We start from the raw sequence: 21,081 nt of genomic DNA, 5'->3' as shown, positions 1-21,081 counted from the left end.
GTTAATGACAACACGGGTCGGGTAGCAAAATCTAGGCAAACACGTGGAAAAACAATCCCTACAGTTTGGATCTTTTAACCTTACTTTTGCCATTTGGATTAAAATGCTCTTCAATACAAAAAGTTTAGTGAATAATCGTGCTGGATTCACACACACACACTCTCTCAGTCTCTCTCCTATGAATTATAGCAAATTGGAATCCTAATGGCACCGTTTGGGACAGCTGACTGGGAAACTCCCTAACGCAGCAATAGTCATAGTTTTGCTATTTGAGCCTAAATGTTAAATTTCGGATTTTAATTCGATGCAATGCACACTTTAGTGAATACGACCCTTTAATAAACAATCTTGTGAGAGGGTCAGTCCGTCCTATGGACAGTGGGGGGGGGGGGGGGGGGGCATGGTGTGAGGGGGACAGTGAGGGTAATAGTGGAGGGGCAGAGTATGAGGGTGACAGTGGAGGGGCAGAGTGAGGGTGATAGTGGAGGGGCAGAGTATGAGGGTGATAGTGGAGGGGCAGAGTATGAGGGAGGGTGATAGTGGAGGGGCAGAGTATGAGGGTGACAGTGGAGGGGCAGAGTATGAGGGTGACAGTGGAGGGGCAGAGTATAAGGGTGACAGTGAGGGTGACAGTGGAGGGGCAGAGATGAGGGTGACAGTGAGGGTGATAGTGGATGGGCAGAGTATGAGGGTGACAGTGGAGGGGCAGAGTATGAGGGTGATAGTGGAGGGGCCGAGTATGAGGGTGACAGTGGAGGGGCAGGGTATGCACAAGGCAGAGCTGCAGCCTGGAGGCTTTCCCCGAGCAGATTGATGGAGGGGCCCGGCGGCATACAGGGCAAGCCGCCGGGCCCCTCCTGGTGTCGGGTCACCGACCGAGAAACCAACAAATCAGTTTGCATTAAGGTGTTAAGGGCCGCCTCTGCTGCTACATATATACGGGCCGGCCCTGTATACAAGTCTTTGCACAATACTCACAGCTCCCTCTTCCATACCGAGTGTACATTGATTCAGTTATATAATTGCAATATTAAACATCAGATCAGACCATAAAGTGTTAAAGGGACACTCTAGGCACCCAGACCACTTCTGCCCATTGGAGTGGTCTGGGTGCCAACTCCCTCTACTCTTAACCCTGCAAGTGTAATTATTGCAGTTTTTTTATAAACTGCAATAATTACATTGCAGGGTTAACTCCACCTCTAGTGGCTGTCTATTAGACAGCCACTAGAGGTCACTTTCTGGGTTCTAGCACAGGAAACCTGTGCTAGAGCGTCGCTGGACGTCCTCACGCTGTGTGAGGACCTCCAACGTCGCTCAAAACCCCATAGGAAAGCATTGAAATTATTTTTCAATGCTTTCCTATGGGGAGACGTAATGCGCATGCGCGGCATTGCCGCGCATGCGCATTAGGTCCCCTCGGCCAGTGGGCGAGATCAGTCTCGCCCACCGGCCGACGCAATGAAGAGGAGGAGCGTCGCGGAGGCGGAGACAGCGACATCGCCGCTGCCTCAGGTAAGTCACTGAAGGGGTTTTCACCCCTTCAGTAACCGGGGATTGGGGGGTGGGAGGGAGAGGGACTCTCCAGTGCCAGGAAAACGGATTGTTTTCCTGGCACTGGAGTTTCCCTTTAACCTTTGCTTGAAGTACTTGGCATGACTTCATTTTATATTTTACCTGGAACAAATCTACCATGATTGGTTTCACATCACACATACTTTGACCATTGCCTGGATTTTTTTCCTGATTAGTTCTCCCAGCTACTGTTTATATTTGGTCCTGGGACGGATGGAATTCTGGGAGATTTAAATGCAGTATGGGAAACGGGGGAATCATGATTTGGAATATGGAAGGGAGTTTAAATAATAAAAATGGTCAGTACAATAAGAAATAGTGATGACCAAAACTAGGAAATCTTTAACAAAGATGTACACCTCCCAAATGTCCCTATTTAGTAGGGACAGTTCCTATTTTGGGTCTAAAGACTTCTGTAGCATAATATCCATCTTTTCTAGGAGCTCCAAATGGATTGTGTGTCTGAGAGCATAGCAAAGCAGCAATACTCAAAATACTGCATCTTTAATCTAAAATAAATGTGTTTGGAAATCAGTCTGTGCAAAATAAGATACATTGTTCTTGTTCTAACTTACATTTTAGTTGTATAAACTGTTATTAGTATGTCACCTAAATTTTCGCCCCCCGTCACACCCATAAAATTAAAGTGTCCCTCTCTATCCATTTTATATGTTGGAAGATATGAAAATGGAGTCATTGTACTGTCAGATTTGTTCCTTTGTTTCTGTAGAAAGACTGGGCTCTAAACTATTGCTATCACTGTACTAAACTTTCCTTTGCCCAGACACTTGTAATGGTTTATTCACTAAATAGTGAATTGTGGCAAATCGAGAGTCACATTGCACAAAAAAGGCAAAAATGGCTAAGCACTGACTATAGTAGAGATGTATAATTTTTCCAAATAAGCTACTTTGACCTACATTTTACAAGTTGTTTTTTTAGAGGTACTCTATAGGCACCCAGACTACTTCAGCTCATTAAAACAGTCTGGGTGCACTGTCACAGTCCAATTAACCCTACAAATGTAATTATTGCAGTTATTGATAAACTGCAGTAATTACTACCCAGAATTAACTCCACCTGTCACTAGAGGGACTAATGAATCATTAAGCGACTTTTGGTTGCCTAATTGATACTGCACGTCCTAGCGCTTTACATGACGACATCCAGTGTCACCCAAAACCCCATAGGAAAGCATTATACAATGCTTTCCTATGGGGCTGTCCTACTGCGCCTGCAGGACTCACTGCTCATGTGCGCAAGGTCCCCGACATCGGTGCTGGATTCAGGTAAGTGATAAAAAGATTCTGCACTGCGGGGGCACTATAGGGAGCTATAGTGCTAGGAATACAAGCCCCTCTTTACAAGCCCCTTCCTAGCCTGTAGTTTCCTAATTCACTACAATACACTGATTAGTAAACAAACCCCAGTTTTACAACTAACATTTTTAATGGATATCAAGTAAGTGGTCTGGGTATCTTCTCCCTGTTGTTTCTCCTTGCAGTATGTAGAACATTGCAGCTAAGAAGATAAGGCAATGTTTTCACTACGGGGCTAAAAAACACCTCAAGTGTCTAGTTTAGAACAAATAATAGAAAATCTCAAAAACAGAGTATCTCTCAATAGATTCTCTCTTATTTTAAAAAAGTAAGTTGGGTTAACCCCTTCTTAGATCACAAAGTAACCCTTTACTGACTTCCATATACATAGTATGGTGCATAGTTTCCTTTCCCTTCAAACCTCTAGTGTCTATCTTCCTGACAGACATTAGAGGGCGCTTCCACACTTACGAGTCAGACGCTGTTCCGTAATAGTTAATGTCCTCAAGCATTCCATGAGGATCTCAAAACATTCTCTAATGCTTACCATATGGACGGATTGGATTCAACACTTTGCTATGGGAAGCATTGGATTGAATGAGAAGACGAGGCAGCCTCCGTGAAGACTTTACAGGAGGCAGTGCATATGGCTGCCCAGAAGTAGTCTCTGCCCTGGGAAAAAGAGTTAGCAAACCATTTTTGTTTGTTTTTAAGATAAATTTACGGGTGCCCTGAATCTGCTAGTGAAAACATTGCTGTACTGCAAGAACGTTAACGTGTACATTGCAGGGTCGAAATGTCTCTAGTGGCTGTCACTCACACGTTCTCCAAAAAAGCAGAGTGAAACTTGGCTATTTCAATCAGATAGAGACCATCTCCTCTGACTGGTGCAGTACAGGAGCTTTGCTGCGCATGTGCTCTAGCCTCCCAATGCTTTCTTATGTGAAAGCACTGAATTGGTTGAGATCATGAAGCTTGCTGATCTTAGTTAAGGATGTGGGGCCAGCCCTAGAGAGAGCAGTGCAGCAGGGGATAATGGGTAAGTAATTCCTTTTTATCAGAAGGGGGTGGTCACCTAAATGGTGACTAAGACATTATAGCGTTAGAAATACACATTTGTATTCCTAACGCTATAGTGTTCCTTTAATATACAATGGAGCATATTGAATCTCCATGTCCTATACCACTAGCAAAGCAACCTGTTACTCTATAGTGTACACATTCCCATTCCATAATGTGTAATCAATCTGTTTAACTATTTTACATACTCCCAAAACATAACCTGATCAAATCTTGTCACTCTGCTTTACACACCAAAATAACAGTAACATTATTCACCCAGATGTAAAGGTTCTGCCTCCTCCTCCCCCTTGTATTTTATCAAACCTGTCTTTTCGTTTAGCCACTGTTCACATCATGACATTTTCTTTCCTAGCTCACTGGAACCATCCCCCATCATTGTCTCCCACCCCCACATTTGAGGTTAATGCTAGTCCATTTAATGTATAACTCATTGCTTTCATACTATTACTGTGGACTTTAAATGAAAATGAATCATATTTTCCCCATTGAGATAAGGTTGCTACCTAAAATCATATTTTCGTTCACAATAATTCCATTCTTTCTGCAAATTTAAACTGAGCATAAATCTTTTAAATCACATATATTATTATTTTATTATTTATATAGCACCAGCAAATTACGGAGCGCTGTACAATGGCTGTAATCCCACATCCTGCAATTCATGGAGAGAGAGAGTGTGTGTGTGTGTGTGTATGTATATATGTATATATATATATACACACACACACACATACATACTTTTATTTTTATTTATTTATTGCTCCACTTAAATGTGCACAATGTTCACTAAAAAATTAATAGACTGTGCATATTAAAGGACAGGTACTTCTTTCTAAAATCTCTTTACCTATTAGCATTATTATTATTATTTATAAAGCGCCAACAAGTTCCATAACAAAGTATTTGTAACCAGACAAGTTGGACACGCAGGGACAGACTAACTCATAATATTTACGTCTATGTATATTTATCAGAGTATTTTATATCTTAAATTTGCTCTGTTGTGTGTGTGATTTGGTCAAGTTTAATTTGTACATTTAATTTTGCACAGAAAGCACCCCATCACTTATTAGTTGTGTTTATTTAATTGGACATTGTTTTATGTAGTACATATACACGTGCATACATAAATGTCTGCGGAACCCTGAGGAGCTATTATTTATACTTTATACATTCTTTGCTTCAGCATTGTGTATCTTTTGCATTACATAATGTTTTCTTTAATTAGGGTTGGGTCCTTGTTTGTCGAAGACTGGTGGGAATTACATTCCTGGGAGTAACTGCAATTTACAGCAGCTGTCAGCTGAGTCTCTCTCATTTTTCAGAGAAATGGAGAATCACACTGTCTCTGTCCTGGCATATCGGTTTCGAGAGAGAAACCAAACTGATTGTGGCAGCTGAAAATGGCAGCAACTGCTCTGGAGTGTAACTCCCTTTAACCTTTTCACTACAGGACTCGTGCATTTATGAATACCAGGGTATGCACTCATACCCTAAAAACATGTACTCACAATTTTTTATGCTGCAAAGTTATTTTTTTTTTACTGTTTAGATCAGCTGCACAGGCCGATGGAGAGATCTAAATATTTCACTGCCTGGCAATGCTCAGTCTTGGTCTGCACCTGCAGCTGGGTGCAGCTCTCTGTCGACGCTCTGTCCTGGTCAGAGACTGGAAGGGAGCATTTGGAAGAGTCTGCACCCAGCCAGAGGTGCAGATCTGCCCGATAGCCCACTGTACAAACAGTGAGGCCATTATGCCAGGCATATGAAAAACAACCCTTCCCCATGCCAAAATGTAAGGATGAGGGGGACAGCAACAAAGTAAATAAATCCTCTACAATGTGTGGGGATGCTGAACACAGATACACACCCTCCCCACACACAGTCACTCCCCACTTTCCCACCCAGCCGCCCACACACTCTCCTAAAATCACTCCTGAAACATATTCAACACACAGAGAGTCACCCTAATAAACACACACAGTCACTTATCCCTAAAAAAACATAGCCTCACTATAATCACAAAACAAAATTAGGACCACAGGCATACACACAACACATAGGACAATGCATATTGGAGAGGATTATAGAATATGTAGGGGAAAATGTCTACGTTGCATATTCAGGAATGTTATTTATTCACAACATTGTTTTTTTGTGTGTGTTTTTTTTTTTTTATAAAAGTTTTCATAAAAGTTTTTGTCTTGTGTTTTTGTTTTGTTCCCATTACATAGCATGCTATCTATACATATTAAAACAACAAATAAATTTGAACATTACATTACACCCAAAATATTCAAATGCTGATGGTGTTTTTTCTGCAATCTGCTTTATAGTGAAAGGATTGATTGTATATTTTGGCACTGCCCCAAGGTTAGGAGCCATAACATTCAAAGTTGCAATTACACTGTACATTATATTGTCCCATCTAACAATATAGATCTGAAGACATGATTGTTCATATAAATAGAGATATTGTAGCTATATATCTATAATACAATTACACTGTAAACAAGAAATGTGTCATTTCATCCTGTCCGTTCTGTAAAAATTGGGTTTCAAATATATGTATTTGGTTAACTAGCATGTGTGACATTCACGGTCATGTGACATAAAGTTCAGAAATTGATTATTACTAGGGGTACTGACAAAGGGAGCTGAGACTGACAAGGAGGCTGATCAGTGGCAGAGGCAGCATGATTCAAACACAGCCCTGGCCAATCAGCATCTCCTCATAGAGATGAATTGAATCAGTGAATCTCTGAGGAAAGTTCAGTGTCTGCATGCAGAGGGAGGAGACACTGAATATTTGGAAGCATTTTAGGCAGCCATGACCCAGGAAGGATCTCTAACAGCCATCTGAGGAGTGGCCAGTGAAGTTATCACTAGGTTGTAATGTAAACACTGCATTTTCTCTGAAAAGACAGTGTTTATAGCAAAAAGCCTGAAGGTAATGATTCTATTCGCCAGAACAGATTCAATAAGCTGTAGTTGTTCTGGTGACTATAGTGTCCCTTTAACCCCCAGAAGTTTGGTCCTTAAGGGGTTAAAGTAGCTTCTCCGACCACAAATTATACCACAGACTGTGTACAGAGCAAATTTTGTAAAAGTTTACTGTTAATTGATGTGGAAGTCATATGACTTCGTACTGATGTCCGTTTATACGATGTAATGACGCGGACGCAGACTTTTTCACTGCCAATAATGTGTATAGAAATGTGTAAGAGTTACATTATGCATGAAGCATTACATGACGCGTTCATGGGAATATGGTGGGAAAAGGGGTATTTAAGGACTTTACACATTAGAACATTTATGCACCTGGAAGAAGTAAATTCAGTTGAAATGCGTATTTATATGTATGTGGATAGAAGTTGAGATTGTACATTGATTTAATAATACCACTAATTATACTGGCATTGTGGGAACCTTGGCTTGCCTAACACTTTTTAGATTTTTAATTACTTATTACTTCTTGCTTATGTACCCCAATATGGAACACAGAGCATTTACTATATGCACTTACTATTAGAGCCTGGTAATGGCTTCTGCATATGTTCATTTGTTTACAAATATGTTGTACAAGATTTTTTTATTTTTTTTTATGTAACTCTTTTTTAGAGAACTTACTAACAAGATGGAACTAACCTATGATATCTTCACTTTGTGAGTAATGCCATCCCATAGAGGAGAGTTACTGTATGGTATAATTGTTTTTGAAACTACAAAGCATTTTATTGCACTGGAATTGATATCACATCTGTGCGCATTCATCTTGTTCTTTTATTTATTACATAGTAATGTCTAATGCCTGTCCTCACCTCCCACAACTCACACACCACGGTGCACATCTCCGGCCAGACCGATATCCACAGAAAAACACTCATTGAAATTCCTCTGAAAAATCAATAAGCTGCTGTATTAAAACAATATAACCGTGATAAGTGAACAAAGTTTCAGTCCTCCAAACTGGGACTAAAATCAAGCTGACAAGAGTTGGGGATATTAGCAATCTACGCAAAACATTTTTGTTTTGTCTTCACATGCTAAGCTGTGATTGAAAAGACAAAAACACTCCAAAAACGTGTTCATTTTGTTTTTTTTGTTGTAGATTAAAGGGACACTATAGTCACCTGAACAACTTTAGCTTAATGAAGCAGTTTTGGTGTATAGAACATGCCTCTGCAGCCTCACTGCTCAATCCTCTGCCATTTAGGAGGTAAATCCCTAAATTCCGTTAGCTAAATAAAGCAGTTTTAATGTATAGATCATTCCCCTGCAATTTAACTGCTCAATTCACTGTAATTTAGGAGTTAACCCCTTCAGGACCGGCCTGTTTTTGCGATGTTTGTACGTTAAGGACCAGAGCAGTTTTAACACTTTTGTGGTGTTTGTGTTTAGCTGTAATTTTCCGCTCTCTCATTTACGGTTCCCATACAAGTTATATATTGTTTTTTTCAAGACAAGAAGGGCTTTCTTTACATACCAGTATTTATATTATGTCATATATTGTATTTAAAAAAAATAATGAAATATGGTGAAAAATAAAAAAAAAAACATGTTTTTGGACTTTTACTTGAAAAATCTTTTACTTATCTACAAAAGCTAATGAAAAAAACTGCTAAATAGATTAAAAATTTTGTCCCGAGTTTAAAAACACCCAGTGTTTACATGCTTTATTGCTTTTTTTTGCAAGTTATAGGCCTATAAATACAAGTAGGAAATTGCTGTTTCAATATATATATATTTTAAATGTATCAATAGTGACATTGTTACACCGTTATCTGTCATAAATCCCCGAAACACACCTAACATGTACATATTTTTTAAAGTAGACAACCCAGGGTATTTAAAATGGGGTATGTCCAGTCTTTTTTAGTAGCCACCTAGTCACAAACACTGGCCAAAGTTAGCATTTATATTTGTTTGTGTGTTAAAAATGCAAAAACCGCTAACTTTGGCCGGTGTTTGTGACTAAGTGGCTACTAAAAAAGGCTGAACATACCCCATTTGCAATACCTTGGGTTGTCTTCTTTTGTAAATGGTATGCCATCATGGGGCTAATTCTCATTCCTTGGCTACCATACGCTGTCAAAGGCAACCTAACCAATCTGACAAATTTCAATAAAAAAAAAAAAAGTAAAATCAAGCCTTATATTTGACCCTGTAACTTTCACAAACACTATAAAACCTCTACATGTGGGGTACTGTTATACTCAGGAGACTTCGCTGAACACAAATATTAGTGTATCAGAACAGTAAAATATATCACAGCAATAATATCCTCAGTGAAAGAGCTGTTTGTGTGTGAAAAATGCAAAAAACTTCACTTTCACTGACAATATCATCGCTGTGATATGTTTTACTGTTTTGAAACACTAATATTTGTGTTCAGCGAAGTCTCCCGAGTAAAACAGTACCCCCATGTACAGGATTTAGGGTGTCATAGAAAGTTACAGGGATGACACCCTAAATCCTGTACAGTGCACAGTGCTAGCAAATTAAATTATCTGGACTTTTGGCCTGGGTTGGCAGGCAGGTCCCTCAAATTGCAATCATTAAAATTACTTAATTAGGTAAAAATATTACATAAATATGCACGTAGAATTTTAATATATATACATATTTATATATTTGACGTCTACGTGTATATTTATGAAATTATTAATGTAATTTTGTATGTGGACATATGTATATTTCGTATTATTTTTATTTATTTATTTATACATAGATATATATCATTACATTCTAAGTGTATTTTGATATAAATATATATATATCAATATCAAAATACTGTTAGAATAAAATTGAATATATATATATAATTTTTTTTTAATTATTAAAAATTATTTTTATTTTTTGTTATTTATTTTTATTAACATATTATTTGTATTTTATAATAATATATATATACCATATATATAGTTATTATATATATTGTATATATTCGTGTGTAATTTAAATATAAGTGTATTTTTATATTAATATACGTATATATAAATATAAAAATACACTTAGTGTGACATTATATATATGATACATATACATATATTATATATATATAGATATAATACATGTATATATATCATATATATATACACATATTATAATTTTTTTTACACTGATTGTTTTTGTTTTTTTTACTTTATTTTATGATTTTACACTTGCAGGGAGACTGCCTGTCAGCACAGACAGTCCCCCTGCAGGAAGATACAAAGACCCCTATTGCGGTCATGTGATCGAGTGATCACATGGCCGTGGGGTCCTGATCTGCCGAGGGGGGACTGCCCGGGCAGACAGGCAGTCCCCCTGGACCGGGAGGAGAGCTGATCGCCGCCGTGGGACCGACGGCGATCAGGTAAGTAGCCCAAAACCGTTATGACGGTTCAGGACCGTCAGCGGTCCAAACGCACGTTTTACCGCTGACGGTCCTGAACCGTCAGCGGTCCTGAAGGGGTTAAATCACTTTGTTTCTGTTTATGCAGCCCTAGCCACACCTCCCCTGGCTATGATTGACAGAGCCTGCATGAAAAAAAAAACTGGTTTCACTTTCAAACAGATGTAATTTACCTTAAATAATTGTATCTCAATCTCTAAATTGAACTTTAATCACATACAGGAGGCTCTTGCAGGGTCTAGCAAGCTATTAACATAGCAGGGGATAAGAAAATCTTAATTAAACAGAACTTGCAATAAAGAAAGCCTAAATAGGGCTCTCTTTACAGGAAGTGTTTATGGAAGGCTGTGCAAGTCACATGCAGGGAGGTGTGACTAGGGTTCATAAACAAAGGGATTTAACTCCTAAATGGCAGAGGATTGAGTAGTGAGGCTGCAGGGGCATTTTCTATACACCAAAACTGCTTAATTAAGCTAAAGTTGTTCAGGTGACTATAGTGTCCATTTAAAAGTCATACAAAATTCTTTAGAGATACATTCTGCCTGTCTTGTGTTCAATCAACAACTAAAAATAGTGGTTTATTCCAGAAGTAATAAAATGATGGCAAATTGACGTGGGAATTTCAAAATGTTGCTATAAAATGTTATCCGGGATATTGGAACATTTACCTAAATTTACTTTTTTCCCAGTTCAGCTATATTGTGTGAAATGTGCAGAGAATTAAAATTTTAGGTCAAAATAGCTTTGCTCGAGCTGCAGGCAACAAAGCTGGACGTAATCCGGAGTCCCGGAGTAAAAACGCGTTTTGTGAGTCTGTTAGACTTAAGAAATCATATATTTTAAGTAAGGATTTTAATTATTGTATCATTATTATATCATCTTTGTAAGTGCGAAAAATGGGAATATCCCTCTCCCAAGAACAGCATTTAGATAGGAGTTTGGCCACATGAGCCCCTGGTTCAGGAGTTTATCTGCAGTACATTGGGTTTGCACTGGACAATATAATTATTTGTGATTGGTTGTATAATCTACACTTACGTTATTTTTCCTTTTTTTTTAGGTTGCATTGTACTTTACAAATGCAGAAAATAAGTATATACTATGTGTTATATAGTATGTATAACAAACGTTAGCGCTTTAAGCCTTTTTTTTACCTTGTGCATCTAGTTTTTTAATTTAAAAATAATTTCTCTTGCACTGTACATTGAGCTTAGCACCCTGCACGCGGTGTTAGGTTTGAGACAAAAAGGCGTGAAAACCAGTGTACTCGGTTCTCTAAACTACAAATTGTAGGGAATTTAAAACCGAATAGTAAAACGTATGCAAAATTTCCAAGCTGTCACTAAACTGATTTGGAAAAAAATAAATCAAAATCTGACATTTGAATGACAATATTCCGGAAAAATGCAATTTGATGTTTAGTGAATAAAGCCAATACTGTCCTATTAATGGGGAGTTAGATATTTGCCATGACAGCTATAAATCCACAATAATGCTCTGTGGATGAGCAAATTATTTATAGCACTTATGGTTTGACAGCATACATGTAATTTATTAGAGAGTTTTGGCAATATTCTGTCAGCATTAATCTGATATACCCCAAAACTATTATTTAACTTATCTTTCACACAACATAATGAAATGTTTCCCCAAAAAACAATACTATTAATAATCCTACATTGACCTAGGTTAGCTTGCTGATAACAATGCTGACACGTGTGAACGTGCCTAACCCCATCAAAAGAAAATTAACCCTTCAACCGCTTCCTCTTTATTGTACTTCCTTGTTCTAATACGTGCACGTAGCAGCATCCTGTTGTAAGCCACTAGTTCCCCTCCCCCTCCATTCATCTCGCCGTGATCCCTCTGACAAGCCCAAGACGGTCTACGTGCCTGCTCACCGCAGCCTGCATGTCAGCCAGGCATTCACAGCCAGGGACTACGTGACCAAAACATCGCCTGTCACGCCCAGGCCTCGCTAAAGCCAATGCAGTGTGAGTGGGCGGGGAGATGCTGGCCATCAGCCAATGGTGCGGTTGCATTATGGGTTATGCAGATGTGGTCTCGCCATGTGCTCGTTGTTTGAGTACGTGCGGCGGGGCGGGGCCAGGCCGCAGTTTATGTTTTCGAACGCTGGGAATCGGAATCAGAAAGTTGACAGAACGTTGGGATAACAGGATGCTGCTACAGTGGAACTCTGAGGTGAGACTGCTTCGAATTGGATCCCCTTTAACTGTCTGCTGGGAAGAATGGTGTTCATGTCTAAGTCTTATCTGACTGAAGGCATTTATTTTACTTCATGTCTTGCTGCTTTCCTTAATGTATGGAAAATGAATGGAGAGAAGGAAACCTTTAAACATTATTTTTATATATTTATTTATATATATATATATATATATATATATATTTTCAAGTTTTATTATTGGAGCAATACACTGACATTTTACTGTAAATATTTCATGGTTATTGCATTTTCCTATCCCTTTAAATATAGCAGATTTTGTAACTTCGTTTCTCATGTAAACGTTTTAGCTGCAGTTTTGTAGTTCTTGTAGTAAACAAAGGAAAATAATTTTGCCAATGTTCTTTAATTGTGTATTGTAATTAGCAATTTATTTAAGTGCAAGGTTAAATAACAAATCAAATAATTCAAAGGCAAAACTATCCCAATCTTACTGAATATATATAAAGCGTTGATTACAGTACATTATAGTTATAAACATTGCATTTTATTAAACTGTCGGATGTGTTCTATTTTCAGTGTGACGGTCTGAGCCAACTAATGGAGTCCGGCTCTGAAGTGAATCTTCCTGCTGACCCTGTAGGACAGTCTCCTGTGCACCTCGCTGCTGGTGGAGGTGAAGCCTTTTTCCTGCTTTGGCAGCTACAGACTGGGGTTGACATCAATCAGCAGGTATAATGCAAAACGTTACATTAATACATTCTTTTCTGTGTATAGTATTATCCAACAGAATATCTGTACGGACAGGTAACGCTTAATGTTATTCCAGATTTAGCATAAATATTCTACCTGTGGGTCCAGTCCTACATTACAATTTTACAAATAATTGTTTTAAACTATTTTATAAATCCAATTTGGCATATTTTATATGAAATTATGTCTCTCTCATTTTACTATTTTGTCCTTTTACAGGATTGTTTTGGTGAAGCTCCAATCCATAAAGCAGCCCGATCAGGAAGCTTGGAATGTCTAAGTCTGCTGGTAGCCCATTTCGCCAGAATAGAGTAAGTCTTTATTGAATTGCATTAGAGCAACACGCAGTGCTTGTTTATGAAATTCTGAGGGGAGAAGTAAGACTTTCATTAAACCTTTGCATTTTCTTTTGTTTTCTAGCATAAGCAATAAAGAGGGACATACCCCTGAAGACCTTGCTATGTCTGCAGGATTTTTGGAATGCGCAAAATATCTTGCAACAGTTAGACATACCCAATATACATCTTCACAAGCGCAATCCTCACTACAGGAAATTAAGAACCAAACTGCTGTAATGAAGCGAGGCCAACAGTGCCTTTCATTAGCTTACGGGAAGAGAAGGAGATCTGATGGTGAGTTATGAGTGTAATATATCTTATCTGTTAATTCTGCATGGTGTTTATTTGTATTTATAAAATCAGCTTAACTAGTTGTATTACCTTAGCTCACAGCTATATATAACTGATGTATTTGTACATCACTCATATCCTTTTCTCTTTAATATTTACTATGTTACTTTGTATGTACATTTTGTTTACTCAGAATGCTATGCTGCACTGCATAATCTGTTCAGCGTCTTAAAAATACACTCCACTGCACCCATTCTCCCCAATATAAAAGTCACTGTTTGGTATATACCCCCAATGAAAACATGCATTTAATCATGCATTTTTTCACTGGGGAAAGCTGTACATCTCTGGTCTGCACTCTTGCTAGCCATCTCCTTCCTCAGCCAAGACCAATCACAGACTTTCCAATGCAGCTCAGTAATCATTCTCTGGGTAATTGCTGGTCTCTTAAATATAGCTCCACTGCACTAAACAAACAAGGAAGTAACTAAACAGCTGGGGGTTGTACCAAGGTAAAAGTGTTACTCCAAGCAACATGACCACGTATGGTATTTGGAGTAATCCTGGTGCATGTATGTGCAGTGTTTCGCTATAAAACTATGAACATGCAGTGGTTAATCACTTAGCCCTGTAACTTCACCTCTGGTAGTATTAGACAGCCCAGAACTAACTCAAATTTGTGTAAATTTGGCATTGACGCCACTCCTCACACTATGTTGGCACAATACAGCCAATGGCAGTACAGTCCCTCAGTTCATCCTCCCTCCAGTCGGTTTCTTATATACTGGTATATTTCAGTACTACTGTAAGAAATAAACAATCTATTGCTAAATTTTCCCCATAAACGTTTAACCACACACTTTGATGTCAATATTCTTCCTCTGTTATATCAAGAATAAGTTGGTATGCTGTAAATGCTTCACACTAATCTCAGCTATCAAATACCTGTATGCTCGCAAACCTTTTTAGAACATATTCTTAATTCTTTTATTTATTTTTTGACAGGCTTCATGTAACCAGAGCAGCAGTATGTGATGACCCATTTCTGCTGGGTCGTAATAAGCTTCAACAAGGAGTTACCTCATTTATGTGCTTATGTTAAGCTGATCTATGTCCTTTTTCATAGGAAGAACTGTATTTTTGTATTTAAGAAGACCATTTTTGTCTGGATTATTTTTTGTAATGTTCAAAAGTGCATTTTATACAATTTTTTTTTTTTTTATTGTAAAATAAAATTATTTTTTTCCAAGCACTCTGTATTCTTAAAAGTAAAACTCAGTGTGTGACAGTACCTGTCACTTCTAAGACTGTCTGACAATGTAAATTCTGTATTTGTCAGTATAATATACCAATATATTTTGAAATTGAAAAACCAATATTGCTGGAAGTATGCATGCAGCCATCTTAATAGAAATTAAGTGTTTCAATTACCACCTGGTTTGTGTTTGAAATCCAATATGTAATTTGAGAAACTACATCGTCCCTAAATTTTAGGCACAGGTTTTCAAGCTCTCTACCCTGATAGGGTACCTCCTGTTTCAGAGATGTAAAACAGATAATTTTTCTGTTAGAGGCTGGCTAAGAGTGACTGGCAACACTCAAAATTGACACTACACTGTGGAATGGGAGAGAGTTTGATTACACTGCTTTTCTAATACTCTGCAGGATTATTATTCCTGTCCTTTGGCAACATTTTGCTGTACCTTATAGAACAGAAGGGGTTAGAGCAATGAATTAAGCCATCGCAAATGCTGCAAAACCCACCAAGACATTTGAGTTTTAACCCCCAACACAGAATTACATATTGCTTGGGGATTTTAAAAAGCAACTGTGTAAGTGTCCAGACCACTTTAATACAGATTAAATAACTTTCTGCGATGACAGCAGAGTAAACGGAACACGTAAAAAGCTGTATAAAGCAAACATTGTTGATAGAAGTACACAAAGTTTATATCATTGTTGGTCGCTGAGGTAAGCATAAATTATAATAAGCATCTGGGCTCCAGAAATCTACTCCTTTCCAAGCACACCATCCCTGAAAAATGAAAGTAGAGTACATTTTGGTTAGAAGGCTAGAATATATTTTTTCCAGTAAATAAAACTTAAAACTGATTTCTATACTGATAATTGCAAGCTGTTCAGAATACAAGCTATTGTTAAAATGACTTTAACAGCTTGTGTTTTTAATCCTTCAACTCTCAAGCGGTTAAGAAAACATGTCCATTTATTGTCCATTCCATTTTTGGAAGTTACAGGGAAGCAGAGACAGGTCAACAATGAGATGGCATGTAATATAAACCTGTACTTTCTGTATTCTATATACAGATTCTTCACACACGGTTATGCTCTAAAGTAACTTTAGTGAACTGACCTTGGGAATTGTTGGGAAATTAAAGTGACTGACATTTTTGGCTAAAATAGCTGAACTGAAACATGGTTTATTTGGACAATGTTTCTAAATCAACTGTTGTCATTAAATATGAAATTCTCTTTAAATGTACCCATTATGGAATAACGATGACCTTTCATCTAACAAATACTTGACACAGACATCTAGGAAACCTGGGTTGCTAAATATACAAGAAAGTCAAAACATTACTACATTTGTTCTTTACAAGGAGAACCCTCTAAGCCAGTGGTTCCCAGCCCATTCCTCAAGTGCCCCCTAACAGTCCAGGATTTAGGGATTACCCGGTTGTGTTTGAAGTGTTATTTTATTTTTTTTAATTTTTACTAAAAACACCTTAGACACAACTGGGTAATCCCTAAATCCTGGACTGGGTAGGGAACCCCTGCTCTAAGCAAATACATATTTACTGACGCAGAGCCACAGATGCCACTTAGTCAGGATCATATTCCAATGCTAAACATTATGTTTTATTCTCTCTAATAAAATGAACACTTTTATTTTTTTTGTATATATTTTTTTCTAAACCAGTGTTTAATAGAAGCAGGGGTAAAAAAACATAGATGAGCTCATTGAGACACATGCAATTTTACTGTGAGCACCAAGTGTCCATTCTTCACTGTGAAGTAAGGGCTGTCCGCCCAGAGTAAGTAGTTTTCAAATGGAATGAATAGAAGAGGCCCTTACGAAGTCTTTTTAAAAAAAAAACAAAAAAAAACACACACAGAGCACTGAGAGATGGTCACATCCTTAAATCCTTTAGTGAGTGACTTAACAGCCATCATAGAGCGGGAAACATGGTCATAGCACAACTATTTTACAGCATGGAGAGGAGAAAATAGTACAGGGTTATTCTAAGCATTGTCACATCGACATGATTGTAGAGACAGTAGCTCACAATGCTCATAGACTATTCTCATTACATTACAACCCGCTGTAGTCTTTCCAGTGCCCTTCTAGAGAAATTTGTAAAAGCCATTTAAAATTTTTTTGACAACATACTTTGAACGGCTGCACTAACTGCTTATAGATTACTCTGCAAGGTGAATCCACTACTCTCGAACGAGCTTAGCAGGGTTGCTCTAACTGGCTAAGAGTGATATCTGAGTTCATCACAGCTGTGCTTAGCTTAGGGGAGACAAATGGCTTCCCCTGCAGGATAAGTCAGATGTGGAGTGGGCTCCCAGAGAGACCTAGGTAAGTTATCAAACTGTTCTTAAATATTTTGATAAACTGCTCTGGTAGGGCTCCAGGGCACTCGTGGCACTATCACTACTACACCAGTATGTAGTAGTTATGGTGCTGGTAGTGTTCCTTGACAACTGTAGCTACTTGTAACAAATACAACCCCAAGCCAGACACTCAGACTTAATGAATTATCCGAAAAGCTCCTAGTTCCTGCTGCTACATATCACTTTTGCATGACATGTGCGCATACTCCATTGGACTAAGTACTCGCTCCAATGGAGAACCGTCCTGTACGCTATATAGCTTTGCCAATCAGTGCACACAGCTCAGAACACCAAACAGTGAACCAGGCATTATGCAGCTGCTATAAATTTACAGATAAGTTCTGATGCAGGAAGAATTTCTTCCTGCATCAAATTTAACTTTAAAAGCTACAGGTTCTGCTGCATATTTCACCCACAAGTACTTCTGATTTTTGGAGCAATAATTGCTCATAATTTCTTTGTAACAGGACCTAGTTCTGGTTTTGGGATCCTGGCTGTGGTACCGTATCACCTATGGTTTTGAAGACACCCATGTTGGTTGTGGAGCAGGGGGAGAAGCTGAGACTGGATATTTGAGGTATAGTGGGAAGGGTGACTCTAGAAGGTCATCGCCAACATCATCTTGTAAACCTATGTATTACTCCTAATGAAAATGGGGTATACCCTCCACTCCTCTGCTGGTCTTATACCTGTATTATAAAATGCTTTTGTGTGTGGTGTCCTACACACCCATTATTGCGTATAATTTAAAATTCTATCCCTGACATGGTTCCCTGATCTACATGAGTGGTATCTTCGGAGAGTCACCCATAATTAAGCACGTTAGTCACCTTCACCATATTGTACGTGTCTTTGGTAACTGTTACAGCCACACTTTTTGCAAATTATCAATGACCTGTTACGTTTTGTAAAAACATTTTTGTTTTGTTTTATTTGTTATGTTGAGGTAAACATAAAAGATTGTGAATGTACCTGATTGAACATCCGTTTTGTCATTACCGATAACACATGACTGCCTTTATGCTGTTGATGTGATCCATGTCACACCTTTTGTATATTGCATTCACAATAAAAATAGTTTTGTGGAAAAAAAAAAAGCTACAGGTCTTTTCTTTTTATTGGATTTTGCATTAATTTGAAAGCATTAGCAGATAGTGGGTCATTTTTACATCATATTTACACAAGAAGGAAAAAAAATAATAATAAAAAAATAAAATATTATAATATATACAGGGAGTGCAGAATTATTAGGCAAATGAGTATTTTGACCACATCATCCTCTTTATGCATGTTGTCTTACTCCAAGCTGTATAGGCTCGAAAGCCTACTACCAATTAAGCATATTAGGTGATGTGCATCTCTGTAATGAGAAGGGGTGTGGTCTAATGACATCAACACCCTATATCAGGTGTGCATAATTATTAGGCAACTTCCTTTCCTTTGGCAAAATGGGTCAAAAGAAGGACTTGACAGGCTCAGAAAAGTCAAAAATAGTGAGATATCTTGCAGAGGGATGCAGCACTCTTACAATTGCAAAGCTTCTGAAGCGTGATCATCGAACAATCAAGCGTTTCATTCAAAATAGTCAACAGGGTCGCAAGAAGCGTGTGGAAAAACCAAGGCGCAAAATAACTGCCCATGAACTGAGAAAAGTCAAGCATGCAGCTGCCAAGAAGACTTGCCATCAGTTTGGCCATATTTCAGAGCTGCAACATCACTGGAGTGCCCAAAAGCACAAGGTGTGCAATACTCAGAGACATGGCCAAGGTAAGAAAGGCTGAAAGACGACCACCACTGAACAAGACACACAAGCTGAAACGTCAAGACTGGGCCAAGAAATATCTCAAGACTGATTTTTCTAAGGTTTTATGGACTGATGAAATGAGAGTGAGTCTTGATGGGCCAGATGGATGGGCCCGTGGCTGGATTGGTAAAGGGCAGAGAGCTCCAGTCCGACTCAGACGCCAGCAAGGTGGAGGTGGAGTACTGGTTTGGGCTGGTATCATCAAAGATGAGCTTGTGGGGCCTTTTCGGGTTGAGGATGGAGTCAAGCTCAACTCCCAGTCCTACTGCCAGTTTCTGGAAGACACCTTCTTCAAGCAGTGGTACAGGAAGAAGTCTGCATCCTTCAAGAAAAACATGATTTTCATGCAGGACAATGCTCCATCACAAGCGTCCAAGTACTCCACAGCGTGGCTGGCAAGAAAGGGTATAAAAGAAGAAAATCTAATGACATGGCCTCCTTGTTCACCTGATCTGAACCCCATTGAGAACCTGTGGTCCATCATCAAATGTGAGATTTACAAGGAGGGAAAACAGTACACCTCTCTGAACAGTGTCTGGGGGGCTGTGGTTGCTGCTGCACGCAATGTTGATGGTGAACAGATCAAAACACTGACAGAATCCATGGATGGCAGGCTTTTGAGTGTCCTTGCAAAGAAAGGTGGCTATATTGGTCACGGATTTGTTTTTGAATGTCAGAAATGTATATTTGTGAATGTTGAGATGTTATATTGGTTTCACTGGTAAAAATAAATAATTGAAATGGGTATATATTTGTTTTTTGTTAAGTTGCCTAATAATTATGCACAGTAATAGTCACCTGCACACACAGATATCCCCCTAAAATAGCTAAAACTAAAAACAAACTAAAAACTACTTCCAAAAATATTCAGCTTTGATATTCATTAGTTTTTTGGGTTCATTGAGAACATGGTTGTTGTTCAATAATAAAATGCATCCTCAAAAATACAACTTGCCTAATAATTCTGCACTCCCTGTATATTCCCCAGTCGGATGTCCCTTATGCCTGATAGCAAACTGAGCAATGTGTATTCCATAAAGGTATTCACATGACCAAAGTGTGTGAGATCAGACAGGGAGAGTAATGTGAAAAACTGCGAAAAGCCTGCTAAAGTTTGTTTTAGCAGGTCTAGGAAGAACCTCCTCATATGTAATCACAGACTTTGACTTTGTAAACTCATTAGCAGTCGTAGGCGAGGACCTGAGCTTTACATGCTGTGAGAGCCACGGTTTCTGTCCAACTACTCAACAGTTTGACACAAACCAAGGAGAAAGCACACACAATGGGCAGCCATTAAATCGCTTAGAGTGTCCCTTTAACCCCTTAAGGACACATGACATGTCATGATTCCCTTTTATTCCAGAAGTTTGGTCCTTAAGGGGTTAAATATAGTAACTAACCGAATAACTGTTCTCCCATTTACAGCAATGGAAAACGCTATTATTAGGGATATGCTTACTACTTATTATAAAATCTTTTTCTATACAGGTAAATATTGTTGATTTCTAGCTATGCAATAAAATGTGTATTAAGAAAACTGGTCTATTTGCAAAATATCCAACATGGTCTCCTTTTTAGTGCATGGTTTCATTTGGAGTCTGCCTCTTCGATTATCATAAAAGGTTAAGAGCCAGAGTACAAAATCTGCTATATCTGGAAGTTACAGCTTGGAAATCACAATAGAGAGGGTACATTTTTGC

General features: G+C 38.4%; 2 protein-coding genes across 2 annotated transcripts in view; one reads left to right on the top strand and one right to left on the bottom strand.

Moving 5' to 3' along the window:
* The first annotated feature begins 12,514 nt into the window (after window positions 1-12,514).
* On the top strand, window positions 12,515-15,111 carry ANKRD37 (ankyrin repeat domain 37). Its single transcript, XM_063459993.1, has 5 exons — window positions 12,515-12,576; window positions 13,136-13,288; window positions 13,529-13,620; window positions 13,730-13,941; window positions 14,944-15,111. Exons 1-5 carry the CDS (start codon window positions 12,553-12,555, stop codon window positions 14,952-14,954), a joined length of 492 nt encoding a protein of 163 aa, XP_063316063.1. The 5' UTR covers window positions 12,515-12,552; the 3' UTR covers window positions 14,955-15,111.
* Window positions 15,112-15,262: 151 nt separating this feature from the next.
* Window positions 15,263-21,081, bottom strand: part of UFSP2 (UFM1 specific peptidase 2) — a 32,411-nt gene continuing 26,592 nt past the window's right edge. The window contains exon 12 of the mRNA XM_063459991.1: window positions 15,263-15,973. Within this exon, the coding sequence (XP_063316061.1) occupies window positions 15,887-15,973 (87 nt within the window). The 3' untranslated portion in view covers window positions 15,263-15,886. The remainder of the gene's footprint in view (window positions 15,974-21,081) is intronic.

This window comes from Pelobates fuscus, chromosome 6 (genome assembly GCF_036172605.1).
Source record: "Pelobates fuscus isolate aPelFus1 chromosome 6, aPelFus1.pri, whole genome shotgun sequence".
In the NCBI taxonomy this organism is placed as follows: Eukaryota; Metazoa; Chordata; class Amphibia; order Anura; family Pelobatidae; genus Pelobates; species Pelobates fuscus.
This window is presented reverse-complemented; position numbering and strand designations above follow the sequence as displayed.

What these genes read in the sequence shown, in the direction of transcription:
- ANKRD37 (XM_063459993.1), top strand. Translation starts at nt 12,553, where the DNA reads ATGCTGCTACAGTGGAACTCTGAG. An exon ending in TGCTACAGTGGAACTCTGAG is followed by an intron (nt 12,577 to 13,135) that starts GTGAGACTGCTT and finishes TTCTATTTTCAG; the next exon opens with TGTGACGGTCTGAGCCAACT. An exon ending in GGGTTGACATCAATCAGCAG is followed by an intron (nt 13,289 to 13,528) that starts GTATAATGCAAA and finishes GTCCTTTTACAG; the next exon opens with GATTGTTTTGGTGAAGCTCC.